We start from the raw sequence: 24803 nt of genomic DNA on the forward strand, positions 1-24803 counted from the left end.
AAACTATAAATAAATTGAGAACACAGATGTATAGGGTTAGGCTAAGACTCAAGTCTGCCCCTGGATTATGGGGCCATCATTTACACCCAGTGAGGAAACAGAAAAGGGCCGATCCAAAAAAAATGCTCCCCTCAGCCTCTCACTCTGCAGTGTTGCTGGGTTTATTTTTGTGCCTCCTGCCAGTCGGTAGCCACAGATCTTTTGTCACTATCATGTCCTGACACTGAACAGTGCTAATCTACTAGTCAATGGCCAGTCAGTACTTGTGACTGGATACTGGTCTGCCACACTCCCTGAGGCCATAGTGTTTTGTCACCTTAACCCTTTTGCTTTGTCATTTCTTCTCCTGGGCACCTACTGCTAAGCCTATCTCAAAAGCTAATCTCTTTCTGCCCACTCCCATTCAGCTTCTTGACAGAAGGCTCTAGAAATACACAGGTGTGAGGAAGGAAGTGAACTGAACGTGTCCCTTGTTTTAGTGAGGGGTGGACACCTTTCGCTTTTTCCCTTCCTGATCACTCAGGGTGTTTCCCCTCTGTGTTCCTGTGCTATGTAGACAGGCTGGTCCTTGGTCAACTCCTGCTCTCCTTCTTGCTTAGCTCCTCCCTGTCTCCCCTGCCCCTCCCCCCTTCCCTGCTTGGCTCTGTCCTTCTGTAAGCACTGGCATTTCTCAGGCTCTGTTGGTGTTCTTTACCCTCAGTCCACCCTCTCCCTCGAGGTCATGTCTATTTCCAGGTCTTCGGATTCTCTACATGCCAATAGCTTCCACATTTATATTTCAGGATGAAGCTCTTATCTGCATCCTCAATTCCTGTGTCTGCCTGGAATGTGTTTCGAGGACAACTCACCCTCTCACTGTGAACAACACCGACCTTGTCTTCCTGTCTGGTTTTCTCCTCAGCAAATAAGCCAGAACCCTGGGCAGCATCTTGCTTTGGTGGTTTTGTTTTTTTTTTGTTTTGTTTTGTCTCTAATGAACTACCATTGTTGTCCCTTCTTGCACTGAGTACCTGTAGCATCTGTGCAGTGTGTACCACTGATCACTTTAAACAGACAAGACCAGTCTGGACCTACTTTGTGTAGATGACAGTTTTTATGCAGCTGATTGACTCTCACTCTGAGACCCTGCCTGGCTTCATGCACCACTCTTGATATTGTAAAAATCCCTCTGATTCTTTCATTCCCAGGTTGGAGGTGCCGCATTGGGGTTTTATACAGTTCCAGCATTTTAACAGGGCTCGTAAGATCTGTAGTAACTCGTTCCCAAACTGGCTTTATTTTGTGGCATTTCTTAAGAGTACCTGTCCCTATTCACAAACACCTCCTGCCCAGACAGTCTCCTCTGGCTTGGTGCTTATCTTTTATCCAGTAATTTAGCTTAGGGCACAGCAAGGCCTTGAGAAAGCTGTGTTGAATGAAAGTGGGAAGGTCGTAGCCCTGGATAGCGATTGTCCTCAAATTCTAATTTACTTTTCCCTAGCCATTTAAGGACTTCCCGAGTCTGTGCTTTGTTTTGCTTCCTGGTTCTTCTCTTGTAGTTTTCAGAACTAAGAGAAATGTGTGGGATTCTGCTAGTGAATCATTTGATTCTGTCTTCTTTGGCCATTGAGTGTTGAATCCAGGAAGCTGCCCAACAAAACGGCCCATGGGAGCTTAGGCACCTTTGCTTTCTGGGGAGAGCAGGGCACCTTGGCTGAATGGACTTGGACTCTCAGAAGCTTTCCAACTTTCTCTGTAGTAAGTCAGAATCTGAATGCCGGAGACTTGCTGTGACTTGTCCAGACTATTTATTAAACTTTCAAACCTGTTTGGGAAGGAAGAGCAACAGTGTTTGGGCCCTGTGTGGCCCTCTCTCGTTTCTAAGTAACAGACAAGAACGTAATCATGTTTTACCTGTAACAGTAAGAAGGTAAGAGACCACTGTTGGTTGTATGGATTCTAAAACACACCAAGTCTAGTGCCTCTCCTTAGAAGATTCCAGGCCCAGCATTTCAGGCTCTCCCTGGGCTGAGAGAAGCCAGCTTCCTCTCAGCTCCTATCTGTCATCTTACCCAAGGATCAGAGGACCTGAGCAGCCATGCTGAGTCAGAAGGACCAGCCAGGCAGAAATGACACACTTCCTGCCCCAAGTGCTAGGCAGGCTTTATGGTTTGCTTTTCTGTTTTGCTTGAAGATTCCCCGAAAAGATAGAAGATTGTCCTGCTGAGCCTCTGCTCCTTCTAAGTTGTCATAAGATAGCCTCCCTCAGTATTTCTTTGTCACTTACGGGTTTCATTAATCCACTTCTCCCTTATTATAAATATATCATGTTTGTGAAGTATATTTATCAAGTATGCTCTGACAAAAGAAAACAGAAACAAGATAGACAGACAAAAACCTGTCTTGTTCTTACTACTTAGAAAGGAACATACTGGAAAGATGGCTGGAAAGATGGCTCAGCCATTAAGAAGAACACTTGCTATTCTTGCAGAGGACCTGGGTTTGGGTCCTAGCACCCAAATGGTAGCACAAAACCAGGTCTGGTGCCCTCTTCTGGTTTCCTCAGGCCCCAAGCACTGCTCATGTCGTACACATACATACATTCAGACAAAGCACTTAGACATATAAAGTACAATGAATAATTTTTTAAAAGCCCAAAGAAGATAATTGCACATATCATTAGTGTAGGCGCTTTCCTTTCTACAAAGACTCTACACTGTTTCATATAATCTCTCTGCTTTCAAGGACATTTTTATGTGTGTATGTGTGTGGACACATGCATCCCATGATACATGTGTGAAGGTTGGAGGATGACGTTTGGGAGTTGGTTTTCTTCTTGTACCATGTGGGGGGGGGGTCCCCAAGATCACACTCAGGTTGCTACATTTGGCAGCAAGCTCCTTTACACGGTGAATCCTCTCACAAGCCCTCTGCTTCAGTGTATTGTTTTGCAGCCTTTGTGAGAGGTCTATCTTCAACTGCAAGATTTGTTTAAAGGCCATGTGGCATGCCAGTCTGTGGAAGTGCCCTGCTCCAAGTATGGTATTTAGATCTTTAGATCTGCTCCACCCCCCAATCTCATTTTAATGGTTAGCTCAGGCTGGCCCTGACTTCTCTATCCACCAGTTTTGGCTCCCAAGTAACGTTGATAACCAGTGTTCTCACACCAAGTAGCTCGGCTCTCGTTGTCTGTCATAATCTATAGAATTTCCTTACGTAATAGCTGTCTCCATGCTCTCCTGTTTCATTGACTGTGTGCTTGGACGTGGTTCAGAGGGACTGAGGAGTTGTAAGATTTTTAGTCTGTATTGCCACTTTGCCTTCCAGGCATTTGTCTTGTTTCACATTCCCACCAGATGGTATACATTTCTGACAGTGTCTTAAATGAGCTGTGTATTCCTAACCCTTGGAGCTCACAGTCACCTTTCATACCTTGCTTCCAACAGTGCATTCACAGCCTGCCCTGCCCTGCCCTGCCCTGCCTTCCTGACTCCATTGCCCACAGTAAACCATGCGTGCCCTGTCTCAAGCTGGAGCCCAGCTCTCCTTGCTGCCAGACTGCTAGTCCTGTGGTGTTGGGTATGCACCATCAATGTCACAGCCACAGGGTGTTGTCTTCTGGATTCCTTCTTCATGTCTATGGCTCCACATATGTCTTTTACTTATGTGTGTGTTCACTTATTGGCCAGCCTCTTTGCCTCATTGAATGTCAGTTTGTAGGGCACGGAATCCTCTTTCCTGGGTTAGCCTTGTATTCAGCAAGTGCCAAACATCAGCCCTTTACTGTCAGCTGACATTTTCTGGATTAAAATGTCATATGTGCTCTCACTGGCAGTAACAAGACAGACAAGGCTGATAGAATAGCACTGGACAGGGGACTCGGGGCTCCTGTGTCCTCATCTGCTAGAGTAGGTATGTATTAGTGGAAGGGAAACGGGGGATCTGACCTCTTTGCAGGGGATGAGATGTGGTCTGCTTCCATCTTCCACTGGGAAGGTATTTCACTGGCTCTGTCATGCAGCCTGTTGGTAGGCAGGGAGGAGGCTGTGGGGAACTTGTGCACAGCATGCAGGCTCTGCATAGAGATGGACTCGAGCCCAGAATGGCTTGATACATCATTCTTTCTGGCAAGCACTAGAAAACAAGGTGCTTTTTTGAGTTTCTGTAATTTATTTTTATTACATATTTAAAATTTGTGCTTGCAAATAGGCCCATTGGTAATACCATATAATGACCAAGGTGTTCTGACCTCCAGGGAGACTAAATGCTCTGCTGGGATCTCTGGGATGTTGTGTCTTCGAAAAACCACCTTTTGACACCTTGTGGGAAAGGTTTACAGAAGCCAGTGGGGGCAGCACCAATGAGAAGACATCAGAAGCAATGGCCAGCCAGGCTGCCAGTGCAGGGGGCAGGGGCCTTGGGAGATATCTGATGTCAGATTGGAAAATATTCTGTGTTGCCTCATTAAATAGAATTTCCAGATATGCATAGGGAGATTTACTCTAAGACTGGATAGTTTCTCTTAGTCAATTGAGAATTTAATTAGTTTAAAATTTATTACTGGGGATCATGTTCTGTTCTGTATGACGGGTTGTGGTGTAAGAACGCTATAAAATTCTGAGGCTCTGCTTCTATTCAGTTCAGCAGAGAAGAAACCACAGCCAAGGGCCAGCATAGCTGCTACAGCTGGAACCTGGCATTGCTTTGCTTTCTAAATGCTGATTTAGTGTTGTCACTGGTGGCACAAGCGTGAAGAGGATTGAGTATGAATGGATCATACAAGAAGAAAGGCGTCCCTGGTTCACTGAGTCCCTAGACCTGCTCTCTTCACGGCCATTCTCCACCAGCACTGTGGCTGGGTCCTAGCTGTCAACCTCCCATGCTGTCTCATTTTCTTGGCTTGTGAGATGTGGTTAAATGGTAGCAAAGCTCGTGGAAATACCCAAAATACAAGATCCTAAGGAAAACCAAGAGAATGACATTCTAATAAAATGTATACTTGAAACAGCACATAATACCTAATAGAAAGGCATGTATCAACTTTCCTAATGCTGCAACCCTCTAATACACTTCCTCATGTTATGGTGACCCCCCAACCATAAAAATATTTTCATTGCTGTTTCATAACTGTAAGTTTGCTACTGTCATGAATCATAATGTAAGTATCTGATATGTAGTCCTCCATAGTAGGGGTGGCCCACAGAATGAGGACCGCTGTTTGAGCAGCTGCTTGGGTGGAAGGCTTTGAGTGGCAGCTGCTGCAGTGATGGACATGGGAAATCTCTACCCCAATCTTGATACTTGCCATTGCTGGCCCCAGCAACACCTGTCCAGTTTAGCTTGTTACTCTACCTGGTCCAAGAGAGGAGGTTTCCAGGTACCCTATTTATTTTCCCAGACGTCCCCATTATGTTATCTGATGAGCCAAGGACTTTTTTGTGAAGTGATATGCAGAGGGGAAAGCCAACAAATCTGGAAAGAGGCAAACCTGATTCACCCATGAATCACCATCCTAACCAGATGAGAGAGTTAGACGGTGCTTAGATTCCTTGTCTGTAATCTGGAGATGTTGCCCACCTCCTAGGGCCTGGGTAAGCATCCTGCTCTCATGGTGGGGCAACTGTTGGCCATTCAACAGTAGGCTTTCCCTGAGTATGGCTAGGCTTGGACCCTGAGCTTTATGCAAAGGTAGGCTATCCCCCAGGTGCATCCATCTGCACTGTCTTTGGTGGAATATCTGGAGGACACCTCTGAGCATGTACCAGTCTCAGGCACTGCATCTCTTGCAACAATTCCATCAGGTCACCTTCCTTGCCTCTTCACCAGTGACTTTCTCCTTCTTGAAGAAGAGCAAAGTGAGAAGAGGAGAGGACTCTGGTTAAATCGTGGTTTTCAGTGGACCATTGACAAAGCTAGGTAGGACCGGGAAGGAGGAGGGCCGGAAGAAGACTGAAGGGGTAAGAGGAAGTTGAACACAAAGACAGAAAATGAAGTTGTTGTTGGCAGTTTCAGTATTGTGCACAATGGACTGGGCAGTGTCTTGGGAATACCAGACTATAAAGGTCAAGGTGTTTTGTGAATGTTTCTAGTTCCCTCTAAGGCTTGAAAAATTCTATGTAATACGTGAAGGTATCTTTTGCGTGCAGGCACCAGTGCGGTGGTGATTGTATTGAATGTGCTGCTGATAAGGATGTGGGTGGCAGCACAGGAAGTTTCTTTATAATACGCAGCCACTGAAATGAGGCCAGAGTGAGAGTATGTGTCTGGAGATAGTTCTAGAAGGGTAGGAGGAGTTGGCTTTACAGTTGCTCTTCTCAGCCCTACCCTGTGCTGCAGAGCCTTGCTGCTACTTAGCCTCCTGCTCTGCCGTTTTCTTTGGAAATTGAGACTGCCACCCATTTTCCCTGAGTGTAGGGAGGATTTGGATCTAAGTGATTGTTCCTTGCTAAGAGTTGCTAGCTGGCATATAGTACAGCTGATTTTCTCGTGACCACTATCTTTTGGCCAACCTCTGATGGATGGCCCTGGAATCCAAAGGGAGGTCTCACTCAGTGTCCGTATGCTACTCAGGGCATATCCATGACTGATGATGCAGTTGTACTCTGTGGTGTTTGAACTGCCCTGTGCTTCCACTGAAGTGTGCCCATCATATACAAGGCTCTGGCTTTGATCCACAGTATTGCCAAAAAGATAAGATAGAGGTTCAAGGGGTCGGGAGAGACGTAGAGATCAAGAGTAACATGTATTTGAATATAAATCTTATCAAGATCTAGTCTGGGCACATTCTTTGGCCACTAGGTCACCAACCAGTGTCCAGGTTTGGACATTCTGTGTGCTCCCCTCTTGCCATACCATGAGGATGCATGTGCCCTGGACAGCATAACAGATGTAGATCTGCGAATCCACCCAAGTTTTACAGAAGCATGGAAGAGCTATATTAATATCCTCAAAGGCAAAGGAGTTAACTATTTTGTACATAGGCTACTGTGGGGCATTGGGCTGCTCCACAGATCGTGACATGAGAATCTTCCTCTGTCTGTGGCTACCCACCCTTTTAACCAACTAACATGATTTGAGCAGAAAATAATTCTGAATGCTGGAACAATCAAACAGCAGTGAACAGATCCAAGCATGAATGACCTGGTGTTCAGATCTCATGTGAGGGAAGAGGGGAGTTTTCAAAGAAGGGTGCCATCCATCCAGGTGCCTTGCTTTCCAGTATTCTCCCACTGTCTGGACTTCTCTTGAGACCAGGGATGTCCTGTTGGGTATGCTACTGAACAGCCTTCTCTTTCTTGCTTGGTGTTAGGAATCGCCCCGTGCTACCTTCCCTGGGCTTGTGTCCCACACAGGAGGTGAGTTTTGATATGAGCTGCAGGAGTCTTCTTCCAGCCTCACCTTTCCGTGCCTCACTGTGTACCTCCGTCTTCAGCAGTACGGAGAAAGCAGTGCCTGGTAACCACCTAGCTATGAGACTATCACGGAGGCCATTTTAGGGAAGTGGGAGATCTTCCCTCCATTTAGGCATGGCTCTAAATATATCAATAGACCAAGTTTAGGGGTCTCTGGGCTTTGGAATCTTGAACTTCTGGAAACAGACTTCTCTTAACATTATTTTTGTCACTGATGAAGTTTTTGTATCATTCTGGGCCAGCCAGAGTTTGGAGAGATAACATTTTTGTGAGCACAAAAAGGTGGTTTCTAAAACACGAATTTTGTAACTTCCTCCTACATGATTATGTAGATTGACAATAATAAATGTATCTCTGTTTGTACATTGACATTCCTTTCCTTTCCTTTAGGTCACTCCCCCAATTAACAGAGGTCATTTTACTTAAATTCATGTCATCAGTAGTTCCAGTTACTGCTGGGATTAACTATTCATAAGGCAGTTTGTTATTTGCTTTGCATGGTTTTCTTTCAACTGTGATAACCATTCTCAGAGGTTGGCTGTGTTACTTTTATTTTGCAGAAGTGCAAAGTTGTTCAGGGAGGTTAAATAACTTAAGAGTCTACGAACCAGAAACCAGCAGAAGTGGAATTTGAACCAGGTCTAGCAAATTCTGTTTCTTTTTTTTTTCTTTTTTTTTCTGGGTGCCAGGTAACAATACTACAAAAGATAAAAGTAAAATCCAAAAGCAACTACCTGGGGGAATAAGAGAGAAAAAAAGCCAAGGACGGTATTAACTGTTGTAACTATCATAAAATAGTACCAAGAAATTAGAAAGTATTTAGCGGTAGGGTTTAAAGGAAGAGCCGGAGCTCACAGTTAAGATGACCAGGAAAAGGCTACACAACCCTAAGTAGTGTGCTTCAAGTATGGGCAGAATCTTATCTGGGGGAGGTTCGTAAGCCATGATGACTTCTGAACACACAGGTAAGTAAATAAGATATTAAAGAGAATATTAGATCATCTCTGTGGAGACATGCATGTTGCATACATATGTGTGTGTGTTTGTGTGTGCCCACACATGATCAGACTCCCATTCTTTATCTGTTTTTCTCTTCACAAGCAAAAAGCTAATGGTTTAAGCAGTAACACTGTTCTCACCATGTTCCCTAGCTCTCCTAAGAACAGGAACACCTCTGAGCAAGTCTTCCTATTAATAGACCTTCATTCATGTTTGTACTAGCTAGGTAGGAATGGGGTGTTGTTTTTTAAATTTTCCTCTCCAGACATCTGTGAATGGAGCCACACCCTTTTGTCTTTTACTTTTTTTTTCTTTTAAGTCTCTGCTTTTCCCCCTAGCCTGTTGGAACAGTAAACTCCCTGTTCTGCTTGATTTTTTGAAAAATTTTGCCTGTGTGCCTAGTACAGTTAGTTTGTGTTTCTGTGTAGTGCAGCTCACAGGTAGGAAGTGCGGGCAGCCTCGATCCATCCTGACACATCCTCGGTGTGAATGCAGAGACCTCTGTCTGTGACAGCACAATTAAAAGGTGCCTAACATATTCCTCTACAAACTACAAAATGCAGCGACCTGAATAACAAGCAGGACAGCTTCGAAAGTGACCACTGTTGACCAGTGCATTGGTTCGTTGGTTCATGTGGTAAGCTTGTGGTGGATTTCCTGGAAGGCTGGTGTGAACTGACTTGAAAGATGGGGCTGTGGATGTTCCTTAAGCTGGTGTGACTCTATCAAGACACTTTGATGTTGTCCTCTTCAGGAGCACAGGGAGAAAATGCCGAGACTGGGTGAGTTAAGACTGTTCTTAGACACTAATGCTGGGTGCAGAGTCTGGGGGGATCCAGTGGGAAATTCAGATGCCGAAGATACTGCTGTGTGCTAAGGGCTAGAGTTTAGTCATGGCTTTGGAGGAGCTATGTACACTGATCAAGGGCCCTTCCTGCCTGTGGGAGCCGGTGTTAAGCTGAGAGAGATATGAGGATTATGGGTCAAAATGGTATCTGCATAGGACAGATAAAGAATTTTACTTGAGAACAAATGGAATCTTAAAAAGCTTCTTAAAAAGCTTCAGAAATACAGCCTCTAAGATTTTACGGGTTTTTTTTTTTAGATCCACAGTTTATTTTTCTATATTTCTCTGAATTTATGAACTGTAAAATACCTCTCATTCCAAGAGGTCTGTGGCACTGTAACCTGTAAACACACAGTTTATCTCTCTTCCCCATTTTGTAACTGCTGGTCAGAATATTCTTGTTCTTATTTTTTTCCCTCATATCCAAAGAGCAACTTTACCTATATAGAAAACCTTTTGCCTTTTAAAAATAATACCTTAGGTTTGTAGTCATACTATTGCTACAAATAAACAACTTGATTTTTAAAATAAATTGAAAAAAAACACACACGTGAAGATTTGAAATGAAAGAGCTCTTCAAACATCCTTTCAAGTTATTTTGGTTCATATGCATGTCTCTACAGGCCTGTGCATAGTACTTGTATAAATGTATCTAAAACTTACATATTCAAGACTTTTTTGGGAGCCAAGCATGGTGAGGAACAGCTGTAAACCCAACACTTAGCAGCTTAAAGCAGGAAGATAGTGAATTCAAAGATTTTCAGCAAGAGTTGGTCAAGAGGGAAATAAAGGAAAGAAAAGAAAGAAAAAAGTCGAAGAAGTACTTTGTAGAGCTTAAAGTGAATGGTAGGAAGAACTAGAAATTGAAAGACATAGGTAGGTGCTGGTGTAACTTGTCTCAGTTCATTAATTGACCCGTTGGCAGCCAATACCATTTTGTAGAGTCATAACTTTGGATGAAGTGTGGTCACACGCTCATCAATTATATAAGATAAATATGTGTCTTCTGGGTGTGCGGAACTGTGCATGTGACCTTCTGCCTGCTTTATATGTTTATGTAGTGTACACACGCACACACTGCATGTTTCTGTGACTGATGTCGTGGTGTATATACAACTGGGATCGGAGCCGGATTTGCTTGGGAAGGTCTTGTGGAAGTAGTGGGTTTGGAGAGCTCTCCAAAAGGAAGGGAATATGCATTTTGGCAGAACATAGTACATGTAAACCTTTCAGGGCTGTTGATTTCATGGGTAAGCATGAAGCACTAGAGAGCAGATTGTAAGTTAGCGAATGAAAATAGGCAGGATCACGTGAAAAAGAGTGTGCGAGCCCAGCAGAGAACCAGAGGGCCAAGGGGCTTGGCTACGCCCTCACCCCGACCCCAGTGGATTCCTGCACATCTCATGTTGCCCTCTAGTGGAATGAGCTGAGATGTGCAGGGGAGCGCCACAACTTCTACTTTCCTTGGGTCTTCTAAGTGAAGAGTTAGAGCAAAGGAATGTACTATCCTCACTGGGAATGCTAAAATTTAGACACTGGAAATTTGAAGCGAGATGGCCGTATCAGAAACTTCTCATTGGTCAAGTGTTACTATTTACAGAGTAGGTTAGACATTGGACATGCGCATGCGCAGTTTTGCAGGAGAGTGAAAGCATGTCACCACCGGCCCTGGGCCCTTAAGGTCTTCTCTTGAGTTGTCATGTTTTCTCTTGTGGTTACAGAGTAAATCCTGGTAGTGGAGAAGGAGAGACCTATGATCATGGGCACCACAGCCCTCAGTACCGAAAGCCACAGAAACAAGAGCTTGGAACTGCTATCTTTCCAAGCACACGATGTGTTCCCTGTGGATTCCAATCATTCTTTCAGGCCCTGGCGATATGGAGGTAGACTAGGCCAGACGAAATGCTTACTCTTGGAGAGCAGCTGCTGTAGTTGAAGGAGACTGACTCTAGCATAATAAATGTAAAATATATAATAAGCCAATACTAAGTGTTAAGAAGGGAAAAACATGGGAGGGAAAGTTTGTTCTCTCTTCTTTCCCTCCCTCTCCCTTTCCCTGACCACCACCTCTCCGACCCCCACTCCCTGTGTATGCATGTGTACATGCATGCTTACATGCCCATGTGTTAATGAGTCATATAAGTGATTGTAGTTGTGGATAAACTCTCACTGAGCATGTTATATTAGACTCACCTGAGCAGGATAGGGAAGCCAGCTAAGATTATCCCTGGCAGAATGTTCTTGGCAAAACGCAAGAAGCTGCAAAGACCTTGAGCTCAGAAGACCTTGTTTCATTTAGATCCTAGGTCATGAGAGGAGAGGAAATGGGTTTGAGGCAGATTGTGGAAAGACCACAGGGGTCTCAGATAGTTGTCCTCTCTTTACCTGTTACTGGGCATGAGCTGAGAGCCATCTGATCTGGTCCAATTCCTCGGTTTACAAATGAACCTAGGCTCAGGAAATCAAAGCAAGCGTCCATGGCCATCCATGGTTACAGTGCCAGTTTAGAATAGAAATTACCTTTCCACTTCAGCATTCTTCCCACCACTCTGTCCACATGGGCAGGGATGTGTGGCTGCATACAGCCTCAGACTTCCAAGTGCTCTGGGATTCTCTAGCATCAATGTTTCTGTAGGCTTACCATTTGTCTTTACCCCAGTGCACCATTATCCACCAATAGGAACCTCACAGTCACCATAACCTTTAAGCCCAAAAGACAGCTATGCCAACACTGTCTACCTATTTTGGGGAGTGAAGATAAATCCTTTGTATTTTTGTGATAATTCTCTACCAATCAGTAGGTGGATGACCTATTCCTCACTGGCATTATGATTAGGTTATTTGGGCATAGTAAACAATAGGGTGAAATTCCCGCAGTAGTCCCAAACTGTCAGGAAAATGAGACTGAGCATCAGATAGTATTTAAAATTAATTTGAAAGCAGAAAATGAGGAGCTTGGAACTCACTGCCACCAAATGCAGGGTTTCCTGGGCAGATTTTGCCCTGTCCTTGTCCTTTTGTATATGATGAGCTAGTTCAAACTATTTTTCCTCTTTGCATTCCTTTACATCTTATGACTGTTGTCCTCTGGATGCAGGCCAAGTCCTCCAGTATCACTGTGTGATGTAAGTCAGGCCAGTGCTAAGTACAGAAAAAAGTGACTGAGATGTCACCTTCAGTGTCTCCTCTTGTTTAATCATCCTATGTCCTACGTCCAGTAGAGAAAATGACAGAGGGCATTTTCATCTTGCGTGTGAGCGTGTCCTAGGATCTCTTACATGGTTCTTTCTCCTCCTCTTAGAGTTCATATTATAGATGTGAGATTTACATCACCACTGTCATCACCGTCACCATCATCATGACGATCATAATCAACCGTCGCCCACCATCTCCCATTTATTTAAGATTTATTTATTTAATGTATGAGTGCTCTAGCTGCATGTACACCTGCATGCCAGAGAGAGCATTGGATTCCCTTAATAGATGGTTGTGAGCCACCATGTGGTTGCTGGGAATTGAACTCAGGACCCCTGGAAGAGCAGTCAGTGCTCTTAACCTCTGAGCCATCTCTCCAGCCCCCATCTCCCATTTTTATGTTTGCATAGTTTCTTCTCTTTCTTCCTTTTAAGTGCCAACCAAAGTAATTTCATGTTCCTCTGTAATGACCGATGAAATCTCACTGAGCCTAAAGGATGAGCATGAAATTTCCTTCTTTGTTAACAGTTCTTGGAGAAAAGTTCTCTGATTACTTTGGGAGTCTGGGCGCCCAGAGTTGTGCTATCTTTTCTTTACAATTTTCACAAGGGCAGTAGCTCTAGTGGAGCCTTCTTAGCCAGATTTACTGAGACTCTAAGAACAGGGGCCTGCTGGGAGAAATTATAAACAGGAGCAGCATCGTAAGTATCTGCTCCATGTGGGACACTGAGAATGGGAGGGCCCTGTTAAAGATGCTACTAAAGACGCTGGTTAAATCCCTATAGGATTATCAGCTTCCAGAAAGTCGTCCTGTTGGGATTCTGGGTTTCAGGTGTGAGTAGGAGTGCTGGACTGTGTTGGCTGTGTGCTCAGGGAGTGCTGAACTATGATTGGCTGTGTGTGCAGTGGAGTGCTGAATTGTGATTGGCCGTGTACTGTGTTTCTTGTTGAAAGCCACACCTAATAGGTTCTTGAGTACTTTCCGGTTCTGTTTGTTTAATTTTTGTTTTTGAAGACAAGGTCTTTTTACGTAGGCCAGACTAGCATCTAACCCTAGATCCTCCAGCCTTTGCTTTCTGTATGATGACATTAGAGGGATGAGCTCCCAAAGTCAGCTGATTTTGAACACCCTCAAAGGCAGACTCTGACCCACCCTTCCTGTATTAGTAATGTGTTGTTGATTAGCCACCTTTCCTGGCAACTTGTTAATAGCATCCTGTCTTTCACCATACACGTGCTGGGGCGCTCCTGACCATGCCTCGAACACCCAGGAAAAACTCCAAGTCATACCTGACCTCGCTCCTGGCTCCATACCGTTTAGAACACCAAGTTTTTACCTGTGCAGACCTTTCCGGCACCTTGTCCTACCCTACAAATCTTGCCATTTCTGCCCTCTGTCCAGAGGGAGGCAGTCAGCCTCATAGGACAGGACCGCATGTTAGGAAGCCCCTGAGCTGTGAGTCAGGGATTAAGTCCAGGAACCAGGCCCTGCAGTCTGCTTCAGGTTCCCTACGTTGCTTCTTATTTGGTGACTGGCCATAGTGAAGTAGCAAATGGGGCAATCTAATCACTACATCCCAGATGGCCACTTCCAACGATTAACATCAGATGCAAAAACACTATTCTCATGACGATTGTGTCATGGTAGGTCACATACAAAAATTCCTGAAGGTCAATAAAGCATCTTCAAGGTAACATAGACAGCACTGACACTTTTTGTAGTGGAGATAATTTATTACAGACAGTTCTTCAAACCATTGTAATTTACATGTCACTATAAACACTTAAGTCCTGTATAGTTTTGTGAAAAACTGTATAACCACATTCCTACAAAGATCAGTCTTAAAAATATATTAGTTTAATCATTGTGTTTGACTAATTATTTTATTAACTTTAATCAAAATAAGTAGGCTCTGGGAAACATAAACCCTTTGAGACTGCACATGAATAGTTAGGGGTTTGTTTTGCTGTAGGTGAATCTTGCCTGGGAGTGACTGGTATGGGCAGAAGAGCTGGGGTAACATTCAGGGGGCTGGTGACAGAGAAAGCTGTATAGAGTCTGGAAAATACAGCTTTGGGGTGAGTTGGCTGACCCAGAGGGGTGCAGCTTTTTTCTTTAGATGAATTCCATGGCTAGCATGTCAGACTCTGGGGGATTATCCCCAGTCAGCTGTAATCCCCACTATGTTCCAGAAGGAAATTCATACACAGAGGGCTAGCCACAGCATGGACTACTTTGTTAGCAGTGATCTTTGGTTCAAACTGAGTGGGCTGACATACCCAGGGATACTGGGTGAGATATCAGAGGGCAGGGCCAAGTGTAATCACTGGTGTCAGGAGGCTGCTTGCAGGGCACCACAGAGCTCCTGAGGCTGCAGTCCAGACTCTGGAGCCTCACTTGTCTAGCTTCTGAGAAGGCACTTGTGTGGTGGGCTTTTGGTTATTGTTGTGTGAACTTCGTGGGCCCATTTTCCCATTTTTAAACAAGTTTGAAGAATGAGGAAATGAACTGGTCTTTGAATGTTAGCTCTCTGGTTCTTGGGTTTTCTGCAGGCTGTGGTAGACTGTATTTTGAGGAACCAAGTTGTAGGTAGCTGCAGAGACTTGACTCCTCTCTGTGAGGATCCATACACACAGACAGGCGATGGCACCATTTCTCTATTGCATGCTACAAATTAGCTATGAAGAGGCTTCAGCTGGCGGGGTGCCATGTGTGAATTGCTCCAAGTGTTGCTGTTTGTAAACCAGAAAGTGGCCACATCTGTGGCCACAGTTCACAGAATGGAGTTGTTTCCTTTGCCAAGCCAGAATAGGATACTGGCTGCCAGGCTTGTCTTCTGGAGCATTCAAATGTCAGTGGCAGTCCAGGAACAGGGTACATGAGACCAGATCTGTGGGCAGCCCAGATCAGTGGGCGACCCACAGCAGTACATCTCTGGAGAAGTGGTTTCAAAGCCTGGTCATGTGTTTTCCAGGGACTGGCAAGTCTTGAGGTGGTTTTGCACTTCTGTTTTGTAGTGTGATTACAGTGTTGTTGCACACTGTTGTGGTTTACTGTGCATCAGTAATCATATTGCTCAACAACTCACCTGCAGTGGCTCACTCTGGCCTCACCCCAGCAGCAAAGATGTTATTTATGATAGGCCATTTGAGAGCTTCATAGCAAATATCGAAGTTTAAACAACTGCCAAGAAAGAAACTGGAGGTCCAGAGGCTTGTGGTAAACTGTATAAATCAGTGATTCTCAACCCTTCTAAAGCTGAGACCCTTTAATACAGTTCCTCATGTTGTGGTGAACCCCCCACCATAAAATTATTTCATTGCTACTCCTATGAATCATAGTAAATATCTGATATGTAGGATATCCAAAATGTGTCCCCGCCACCCCAAAAGAGTTGTGACCCACAGGTTGAGAACCACTGGTATAACTAACTCTCTTTAGCAGCACTGGAGTTAGAAGCAAAAGACTTGCCTGGCCAATATGGTGTCAGTTAGGGATGTAAGCCCACTGACTGGCTGTCACTGCTGTGTTTATTCAGAGTGAGAGAGACCAGGTTTTATGGATGTGAGCCTTTTGTTCTCTCTCTCTCTCTCCTTCTCTCTCTCTCTCTCTCTCTCTCTCTCTCTCTCTCTCCCTCCCTCCCTCCCTCCCTCCTTCCTTCCCTCTCTCGGACTGACTTTAGCTTCTACCTTAGATTAGAAAACTGGCTGGCTCTGGAATAAACAAGATCTCCAAAAACTTCACCCATAAATTGGAAACTTTGGGAAGGAAACTGCGTCCTTGTGAACGTCATATCTGGCCTTTGGAGGCTCAAACAATTCAGAAAGTCAGAAATGGAGATCACAGTCAAAACTGTTCTGAATATTTTATGTCACTTAATTAATTTGCATGGCTGCAGAGCAGGAACCCCAAGCTTTTGAACTGCACTCTCCAGCTCTGTGAGTTGTCTGTTGGCTGTGGCTCTTTGTCTGCTCTTCGCATTAGGAAGGTATGAAATTACTGGCCTGCCAGACTTGGGAGGGGAGCCATAATGGTTGTTCATTCTGTACCCAATGCACCCCATACTCTTTTAATTTCTACATCTCTCTTCCTACCCAGGTGCCCCCTAGCCCTCACCTCTGTAGAAAATGAAAAAAAAAAAAAAAAAACAAACGAAACCAGTGAATTGCTATCAGATGTTTGTAATTCCCAGGCCCTTTCTCCAAGGAATGCTTGTATTTTTCAAAGGAACCTCACAGTAGTACAGGAAGTAGGGCAAGAGTTTCATACTGAGTACCGCCTCTCTAATGAGAGTATTTCCTGTTTCCGCTCAGAGGCCAGCTGGGGCCTCAGGAGCCTCAGGCTTGCTTGGGTCAGACCTGCTGGACTAGCACCAATCCAGGGAAGTTGAAGGAGTTTTGAGTTTGTCCTTTTTAAAATATGTTAGTTCGTCCAGCTCCTGCCAGAGTCCATGCAACTTCTTGCAAATGTGCTTTTGTAGGAGATTCAGGGCACCCACTCACCTCCTGTGGCTGTCACTGGCATTCATACAACTGTGGAAATATAAATATTTCCCTTTCAAAGGCACTCACCCCTGGACTAAGATTGTCAGATTTGTTTTTTATTTTTTAAACAATGGCCCCTTATAATTTTCACTTTTTTGGGAAACTTTGTAAATGAATGGTCTGTCATGCTTTCTGCATTAGCTTAAAGCTGGTTTGTTCTGCAGACCCTTTGGTAAAGCTGGTTTGTTCTGCAGACTCTTTGGTTTCTATCTCTGGTCATGTGACAAAATCCTTTTTGTCAAAGAATTACAAATGGCTTCCTCCCCAGCGCAGCCTTCCTTCCCACTGATCACTCTTGAGTGTGTGGTTCTCTGGATGGGATGCTGATACCATCCAGGTTCCCCCCCCCCCCTTTGCTGCCAGCATGTCTTTTGCCCAGGCTTCCATGTTGACTCCATCCCCAGGTGTGATTTAGGTTCTTCTCTGAGCGTCCATGGCACCTCATGCCGTTTTGCTCCTGTGGATGGTGGATCTCATACTGCATGACAGTCCTTCTCTGGCCCCTTCCACCCCACAACCACTAACTGTCCATTCAAATTTGGCATCTGTACCATTTTCCTGTAAGTGTCGGGGGCTCTACAAATATTTGCAGAATGGAGAAAGAGGTCAATAGAAATGGCACCTGAAATGACACAACGTTCTTTAGAGTGGACAGTGAGCCCTAGTTTCCTTAACAACGTTTAGTCTCCCTAGGCTTTGTTGAGAAGTTGAAGCTGTAGAAGCACCTGGCCCTGATGAAAAAGATAGTTGTCAGGACATCCTGGCCACTGGCATTCACCACCCAATCAAGAGCAAGTAGGTCTACATTGCTTGTATGAAATCGAGAGTGGCTATTGACGATAGCTGGAGATGCTCTGAGGTTCAGACCAGAAACAAAACAGAGATTACATTATTTGGGAAGCCAACCAAGATGCTTGGTAATCGAAGTGATCTGTGTTTGGAGGAAGAACACGAATATCTGATTGACAAGTGGAGAGTAGCACAGTTAGGACTCTCACAAGATCATGTAGCCAGTGATGAATTTTCTGGACTGTTTAAGGAATGTTCAAGGTAAATTTTAACTGTGTGTAACTCTATCTTATGGATTTGAGAGCTCAGTGCCTCTCATCACCCCTCTAAAACATGATTACTCTATACCATGTATTATTACATGCTATCTAAAAGAACATTTAGAAGCAAAGGGAAATCCTGATCAGTCAATTGAATTCTGATCATTTTGTTTCTTGACATTGGGTCAGAATGATTGCTGTGTGTAAAAGCAATGAGAAAGGTGACCGTTAATTAGTTTTGGGTAATGAATGTTGGGCTTTATCTATGATGTATAAGTGTATGATTAGCTATAGCCTACATCATCAAAAGAGTATGTTCTTGGATCTGGGCAGATGGCTCAACAGTTAAGAGCACTGACTGTTCTTCCAAAGGAACCTGGGTTTGATTTCCAGCACCCAGTGGTGGCTCACAGCTAGCTATAACTCCAGTTGCAGGGGATCTAACAGTGTCTTCTGGGCCTCTCCTGGGCACTGCATGAACATGGTATACAGTCATCCATGAAGGCAAAACGCCCATTCACATAAAATAAAATAATCATTTTTTAAAGTATGTCCTTACAGATTTTGGTAAAGAGTGGATAGTCTATGTGATTTCACAAGACTGAGAGCTACCCAGGAGCTTTGTTTATGGGCAGTCAGTTGGGGAAGAGGCTGAAGCTAGCTCCTCCCACATGGCTTCCTCACGCCCTTAGATGTGTGAAGTGGCGCCTGCTTCCTTTGGTCACACCTGTTCCTCCAGTGGGCTTCCTCTTTTCTATTAATGTCTGGACCTCTTTCCCCTAGTTAGCCGGCCTCAAAGCCTCCATGTGGTATCCACTCTCAATGTTTCTTACTGGTCTGTATCCTTCTTCCGAATTGCCTGACAGGTTGACCTTGCAAACAGAGACATCATGGGTGTAGATAAAAGGCATGGACTAAAGTCTGAACACTCTCACTGTAGTCTCAGGCCGAGCTGGTGGCTGAGGGCCAGCCACTTAATGCCTCTGAGGATCTGTAAACTCATGAGAAGTGAGTGTTGAAAGCAACACTCAAGATTTCTTATTTAAGGATTGTTGTGAGAGAGGATGAGTGCTAAAGTACTCCATAGCATGGAGCCCGCCATCTTGCTCAGAGACATGTCCTATGATGTGGCTCGTATAACACGGAGTCTGTAATACATTATAACAGGTGATGTGTGCAAATTGCTGAAATACGTGATTTAACATCTGTGCATAAATTTGGTTGCTGCGTCAGAATTTGGGGCTTTGGTCAAGAGGAATGTTTTTTTCCTTGTTCTGGGCCAAATAACAAGATTCTTGAGATGAACAGTGGTTAGCTTTAAAATAATTCTCTTTTCTTCTTAATGTTTAATTAAAATGATATTTGAGCATACTTACAGGTTACTGTGTGGTGATGTCACATTCACACACTTATAAAATGTCTAAAGATAAAATCAAGGTAACTATTATTTTCAGCCCCTGAAACATTTATCATTTCTGAATGATGAGAAACTTTGAACTCCTCTCTTTTGGTTCTTTATACAATAAATAGTTGATTTCTGTGAATAATGTTCATTCATCCCTCCTGTAATATACTAGGACTTACTCTGCCCGTGTAACTCTCTTTTGTATCCATTACCCGCTCCCTCCCCTTCTGCTTCTAGTGGCTGCTATTCATGGTTTCTGCTTCCATAGAGCAAGCTTTCTTAATTTGCATTAACAGATATTTTTATGCATTAAAAATGTCAAAATTAATTACACATGATGCAACAATGGATCCCGAACTGGCTCCATAAAGCACAGTGTATTGGAAATGAGGGAAGTCTCTGGTGGGCGGCTCACGGCTGGAAGTCCAGCTTAATAGAATGTTGTCGCCTAAAAGAAATTCATGGCTTGAGTGAAGAGGTGTCTGGAATTCCCATCTGGGATTTATTAGTGTATGCATGTTGGTGGCGTAGCCGGATGTTAGTTCTTAACTTAAGGAAACAAAGTTTTCAATGTGAGGATGGCGACTCTTCGCTCTGTCAAGTGGCAGCAGCTGCCGGTATCTTCCTGGTTCTGGAAACTCCATCAGCTGAAGTGGAATGTTGCTCAATCTGTCTTATTAAGGATCTGGGTGCTGATTGTAGTGGGATGTGCAGTTGGTGAGGGAGCTAGTTAGGCTGTCTCCTTATGGGTAAGCACAGCCTCCTCGTTGAAGCTGAGTGTCCAGTGAACATCTTCTGGGAAGGTTGCATGTGCCCCCACACTGTTTATGGGGATGATAAAGCAAGTCCGTCCACTCGGCACACACTGTAAAACAGAAGGCTCGCAGCTGGCAGAGTTATGTTCTTCTTGGCTCCTTTTCTGAAGGAATTTTTTGGAAACTTGTTAGATTTATGAATAGTTGCAGATTACCAGCCTGGTTCTCCAGTGCAAGCAAATGCTCCTTTAAACTTTATTTTTTTTTTCTTTGAAGATAGCAGATTTGTGTTTTGATGGTTCTGTAATATACTTTATGGGTGGAGGAAATAAAGTTTATTCTTACATGTTGTCATAACTCAATTTAATGAAATGTTGAAATGATTATTTTATTGGTATATAGTCTCTTCAAAGTACCCAACATGTATTATGGATCTAGAAAAGAAAACAGGCAAACAGACATGAGGGATAAACTTGTATTTGAAATAACATAACTTAGTTATCTGCCTCAGAGGACAACTGATGTGAAGCTTACCAACAGTAGACGTTGCATGGAGAAGTTCACCACTGGCTTCGGTAGGCTTCATTGAAAAGGGGAGGCCTGAGTCTGTCCTGAGTCTGTCTTGAGTCTGGCTTTGAGAGAGGCAAAAAGAGGATGCAGCTGCAGGAAAAAAGTGAGTGTGACAGCAACTGCCCCCACAGTGTGACTACACAGGGTCCTTGTAAGTGATTTCCAGTTAATGGAAACAATTGTCAAAGGTTTCTGTGTGATTACTTTTTAACCCAGTCATGTCAGTGAGCCTGTGGGCAGGAACATGCTCAGGAATTTGTCCCCAGAGACACTTTTCATGCTTTCTTACACTGCTTTTGCTTTTATCTGGGGGAGAGATGAAGACACTGGCTGGCACTCTGGGAGTGCCATCTCTCCTGCAGCCCAGCTTACCTGTGTCACTTCAAGGGATGCAGGTCTGTGGTAGGTAGGGACCTACCTGTTGTATTGTATCTTTGGCAGGTATTTGAGTTTTCAGTCCATGCTATAGGGAGAAACCAGCTTTGAACATTATAAGCGCAACAACTGGGTAGGATGACTTGACAGATCAGTGCAGGAGTACAGGAGAAAGGGGTACCCAGGAAACATTGTGACTAGCATTTGAAACTAGAGATAAAGGGAGATAGGGTAGCTAACATGAACGATAACCACCATACTAGCCTTCTAGCCACTGTTGCCAAATGGTGGTGGTGGTGGTGGGGGGAATGAATGTTAAGTAGGAAGAAAGTCAAGATGTTAAAAAACTGATCAAGATGGCCCCTGACAGTGCGTGCAGGGGTGGATGTTTCCAGATACGCTGGCCTTAAGCAGCCATCTAAGAAGACCAGTCCTAGGCAGTTGACAATGCATGGCCAATTTAATAAGTATTTATATATTAACAACTTTGTAATCCTGTGAAGAAATAATATACTTGAGTTGAAAGAGTAAAAAGGGTTGTATTTTCTTGTTTGTTTACTAATGTCATATGTGTACCTGTGAGGTACTGTATGAATCAGTCAGTGTCCAATCAGGAAGCTGTATGTTAATTTGAACATAAAGTTTTAAACAAAACATTAGGTAGGAAACACTGCTGTGGTTTCTTATTTATTTCTTACTTATTTAATTTATTAAAATAGAGGTGCTAGAGAGATGGATCAGAGGCTATGAAAACTAGCTGTTCTTCCAGAATACCTTTTCGACTCCCAGCTCCAGTGGATCTACACACATACACACACACACACACACACACACACAGGCACACGCAGATGCACACACACACACACTTAAATAAAAACTTAAAAGGCTTTTAAAAACTAGAAATGGAATCCTGCAATTCCGTTTCTGGGTCTATAACCAAAATCATTGCAGAAAGTATCAGAAACATACCTATGTATGTATGTAACCATAGCGGTAACCACAGGTGGAAGCAGTCCATGTCCGAGATGACATGGACTGTTACTCAGCCTTTAAAAGGAGATTTGGACACGTGCCTGGATGTGGATGAAGAAAGCCAAGCACCAATTCTGTATAGCCCTTGGATAAGTGAGGTACTTAGAGTAGCCAAAGTCTTAGAGACAGAAAGTAGCCCATTAAATAGTTTTCAAGATTTAAAAGTTCTGAAGATGTATAATGATGGTAGTTACACAAGTGAATGGACTTAGTCACTGATGTATAGATTTTTTAATGGTTGCAATGATAATCTTTATGTCATGTGTATTTCACCACAATGATAAACATGGTAATAAAAAAAACCCAATGTGTTAAAAAGAAATATTAACTCTGATGGGGACTGGCTGGCAGGAAATACAGAGCTTGCTAGTGAACGAGAAAGAACAGCTTTCTCCATTCTCCATATTGGCTCACTGGGTGGCAGTGAAGTCACTAGGGTGTTTGCTGTGCTGGTAGAACTTGCTGGAAATTTCCCTTTAAGCTGCTGAGGACTGCTGTTCATTAGGGGTTTTTTCACTTGAGACATTTGTCTGTTACCTGAAGGGGATACTAGAAGGAACTACCCGAGGCTGGATTGTACCAATCAGTCAAATGAATGGCCAGCGCCAGCTGGTGAAGTATTTCTACTAGGTAGCTAGATGCCCAAGGCCCACAGAAAGCAAGCACCAAGACCCGGAAGGGAGCTTCTTCCTATAAAATGTCAGTGGTGCTGTCCTGAATAAACATAGACTTCTATCAGCTGTGGTAGAGTGGCTGGATAAAGGACCCCGAGATTTTTCATGGCAGGTAATGAAGAACAGGCTTGGAATGTGATGTGAGAGAGAGTCTGTCGTGAGTCACCTCACAGCTTCTCCAACCCCGAGATCAGATGGGGTCCTGCAACCCTAATTTCCTGTTCTGTGTTTCCATTCACTGAATTCTTGTGTTTATCTCATTTCTTTGGAAAGAAATTATGTCATCACACAGACACAATGTGACATTTAACTGTAACCAGCCTGAGCAAAAAGCTTGTGCATTGTGCATTGCGTGAGAGGTTAGATGTTATTCTGTTCCCCTCTTGGTCCCCAGTCTATATTATGCCACGGTACCCTTGTGAGTTTATGGTAGAATACCATTACTGAGTGATATACAGGGGAACCCAGTGTGAACATCTCAGAACTACAGTTGTGAGTCCTTATCAGCAACCTGAGGCCACATCATAAACTAATGAGAGTCTAAGGTGCTGATGTAGTTAGGAATGAATTAGAGCCATGTATAAAGTAAAAATTGTATGGTCAATATGAAGACCTCAGGGGCTGGGAGGTAGTTCAGAGGTTAAGAGCACTGACTGCTCTTCCAGAGGTCCCGAGTTCAATTTCCAGCAACCACATGGTGACTCACAACCATCTGCAATGGGGTCTGATGCCCTCTTCTGGTGTGTCTGAAGAGAGTAATGGTGTACTCATAAAATAAATAAATCGTTAAATAAATTTTTGAAGACCTCCTAGGAAGTCACTTAAGACTAGTAACCCGTCCCTCAACTTTTCTAAGAGTTATGAAGTGAGTGTTGCTTCTACAGTGGGAAAAGGTTGTGATTTCTTTGGGATCAACTATAGTTGCCTTCCTTTTAGAAACATTTGCTATGGGGAGATGGATACCTCAAAATAACTAGAGAAGAACGTTCTGAATGTTCTTTTTTTATTTTATTTTGAGTGTTCTTAATACAGAGACATGAAGATGCTGACAAGGATGAGGGATCCAAGTGTCCTTCGTTGCCCAACATACAGTATACCAAACATTCCAGTGTGCTTCATGGAGACCCGCAGTTACCCTCTCTCAATGTCTTTATGCTCGTTCTTTCTTCATTTCACATGTATTTGCGTGCGTGCATGTGTGTGTGAGTGTGTGTGTACACATGAAGTTCAGAGGACAGTTTGAAGGAGAGTCAGTTCTCTTCTTCCACCATGTCAGCTCCAGGGCTTGGTGGCAAGCACCTTTTACTCCTGACCCATCGGTCAAGCATGTCCATCAGTTTTTCAAAAACTACATAGTCTTGAATGTATCATTCACCTTTCCTATATAAGGGCTTCCAGGGTCAAAGGCCCGGCAGAGGTGCAGAGAGCCGTCAGGAGAGGGACAGAAAGCCCCCGCTCTGCATCACCATGTTTTCCAAGATAAGATTAGGACAGACAGCGCTCCAGGCACTACATCATTGTTAACTTACATCCGATCACCTGTAGCTGGAATTAAAAAAAATTAAATGTCCTGAAAGGGGACTTTACTGAATTCAGTAGTTTAAAAAAAGTCAGTGGAAATAGATTTCAGATTGGTTAACGAGTTTTACCCTTTTTTTTCCTACAAAGTTCATGGGTTTGATATCACATTCTGTAGCATGTCCACGGTTCGGCTGGGGAGTTTGTCAGAACACGCACCCCATACTCTGAGGCGTAACTGACACATATTTCTAGAGCTCCTCTTTAGGGACTGGCCAAATAAACCGGTTTCAGAACCTGACCCATTCAAGTGGAAAAACTCCTGATCCACACCAGACAAGGAGCCTCTCCTCTTGTCCTGAACCCTGTTTGGATAAGTTCTGCTTCAGTTCACATTTTACCCCCTGCTGAGTTTGTCTGTCCAGTGTCAGCCTTGGCCACTGCACCT

At 43.9% G+C, this 24803-nt stretch overlaps 1 protein-coding gene across 2 annotated transcripts in view; it reads left to right on the forward strand.

Moving 5' to 3' along the window:
- Tnfaip8 (TNF alpha induced protein 8) overlaps nt 1-24803 on the forward strand; it is a 112376-nt gene that overhangs the window by 42864 nt on the left and 44709 nt on the right. Inside the window, exon 1 of one of the 2 annotated variants that reach the window (XM_028777220.1) lies at nt 8758-9172. The exons of the other annotated variant lie outside the window; for it this stretch is intronic. Within the exon in view, the coding sequence (XP_028633053.1) occupies nt 9160-9172 (13 nt within the window). The 5' untranslated portion in view covers nt 8758-9159. Of the gene's footprint in view, nt 1-8757; nt 9173-24803 lie in introns of those variants that run through there. 2 annotated transcript variants of the gene reach the window in all.

The sequence above is a fragment of the Grammomys surdaster genome, unplaced genomic scaffold, assembly GCF_004785775.1.
Source record: "Grammomys surdaster isolate TR1022 unplaced genomic scaffold, NIH_TR_1.0 278, whole genome shotgun sequence".
Lineage (NCBI taxonomy): Eukaryota > Metazoa > Chordata > Mammalia > Rodentia > Muridae > Grammomys > Grammomys surdaster.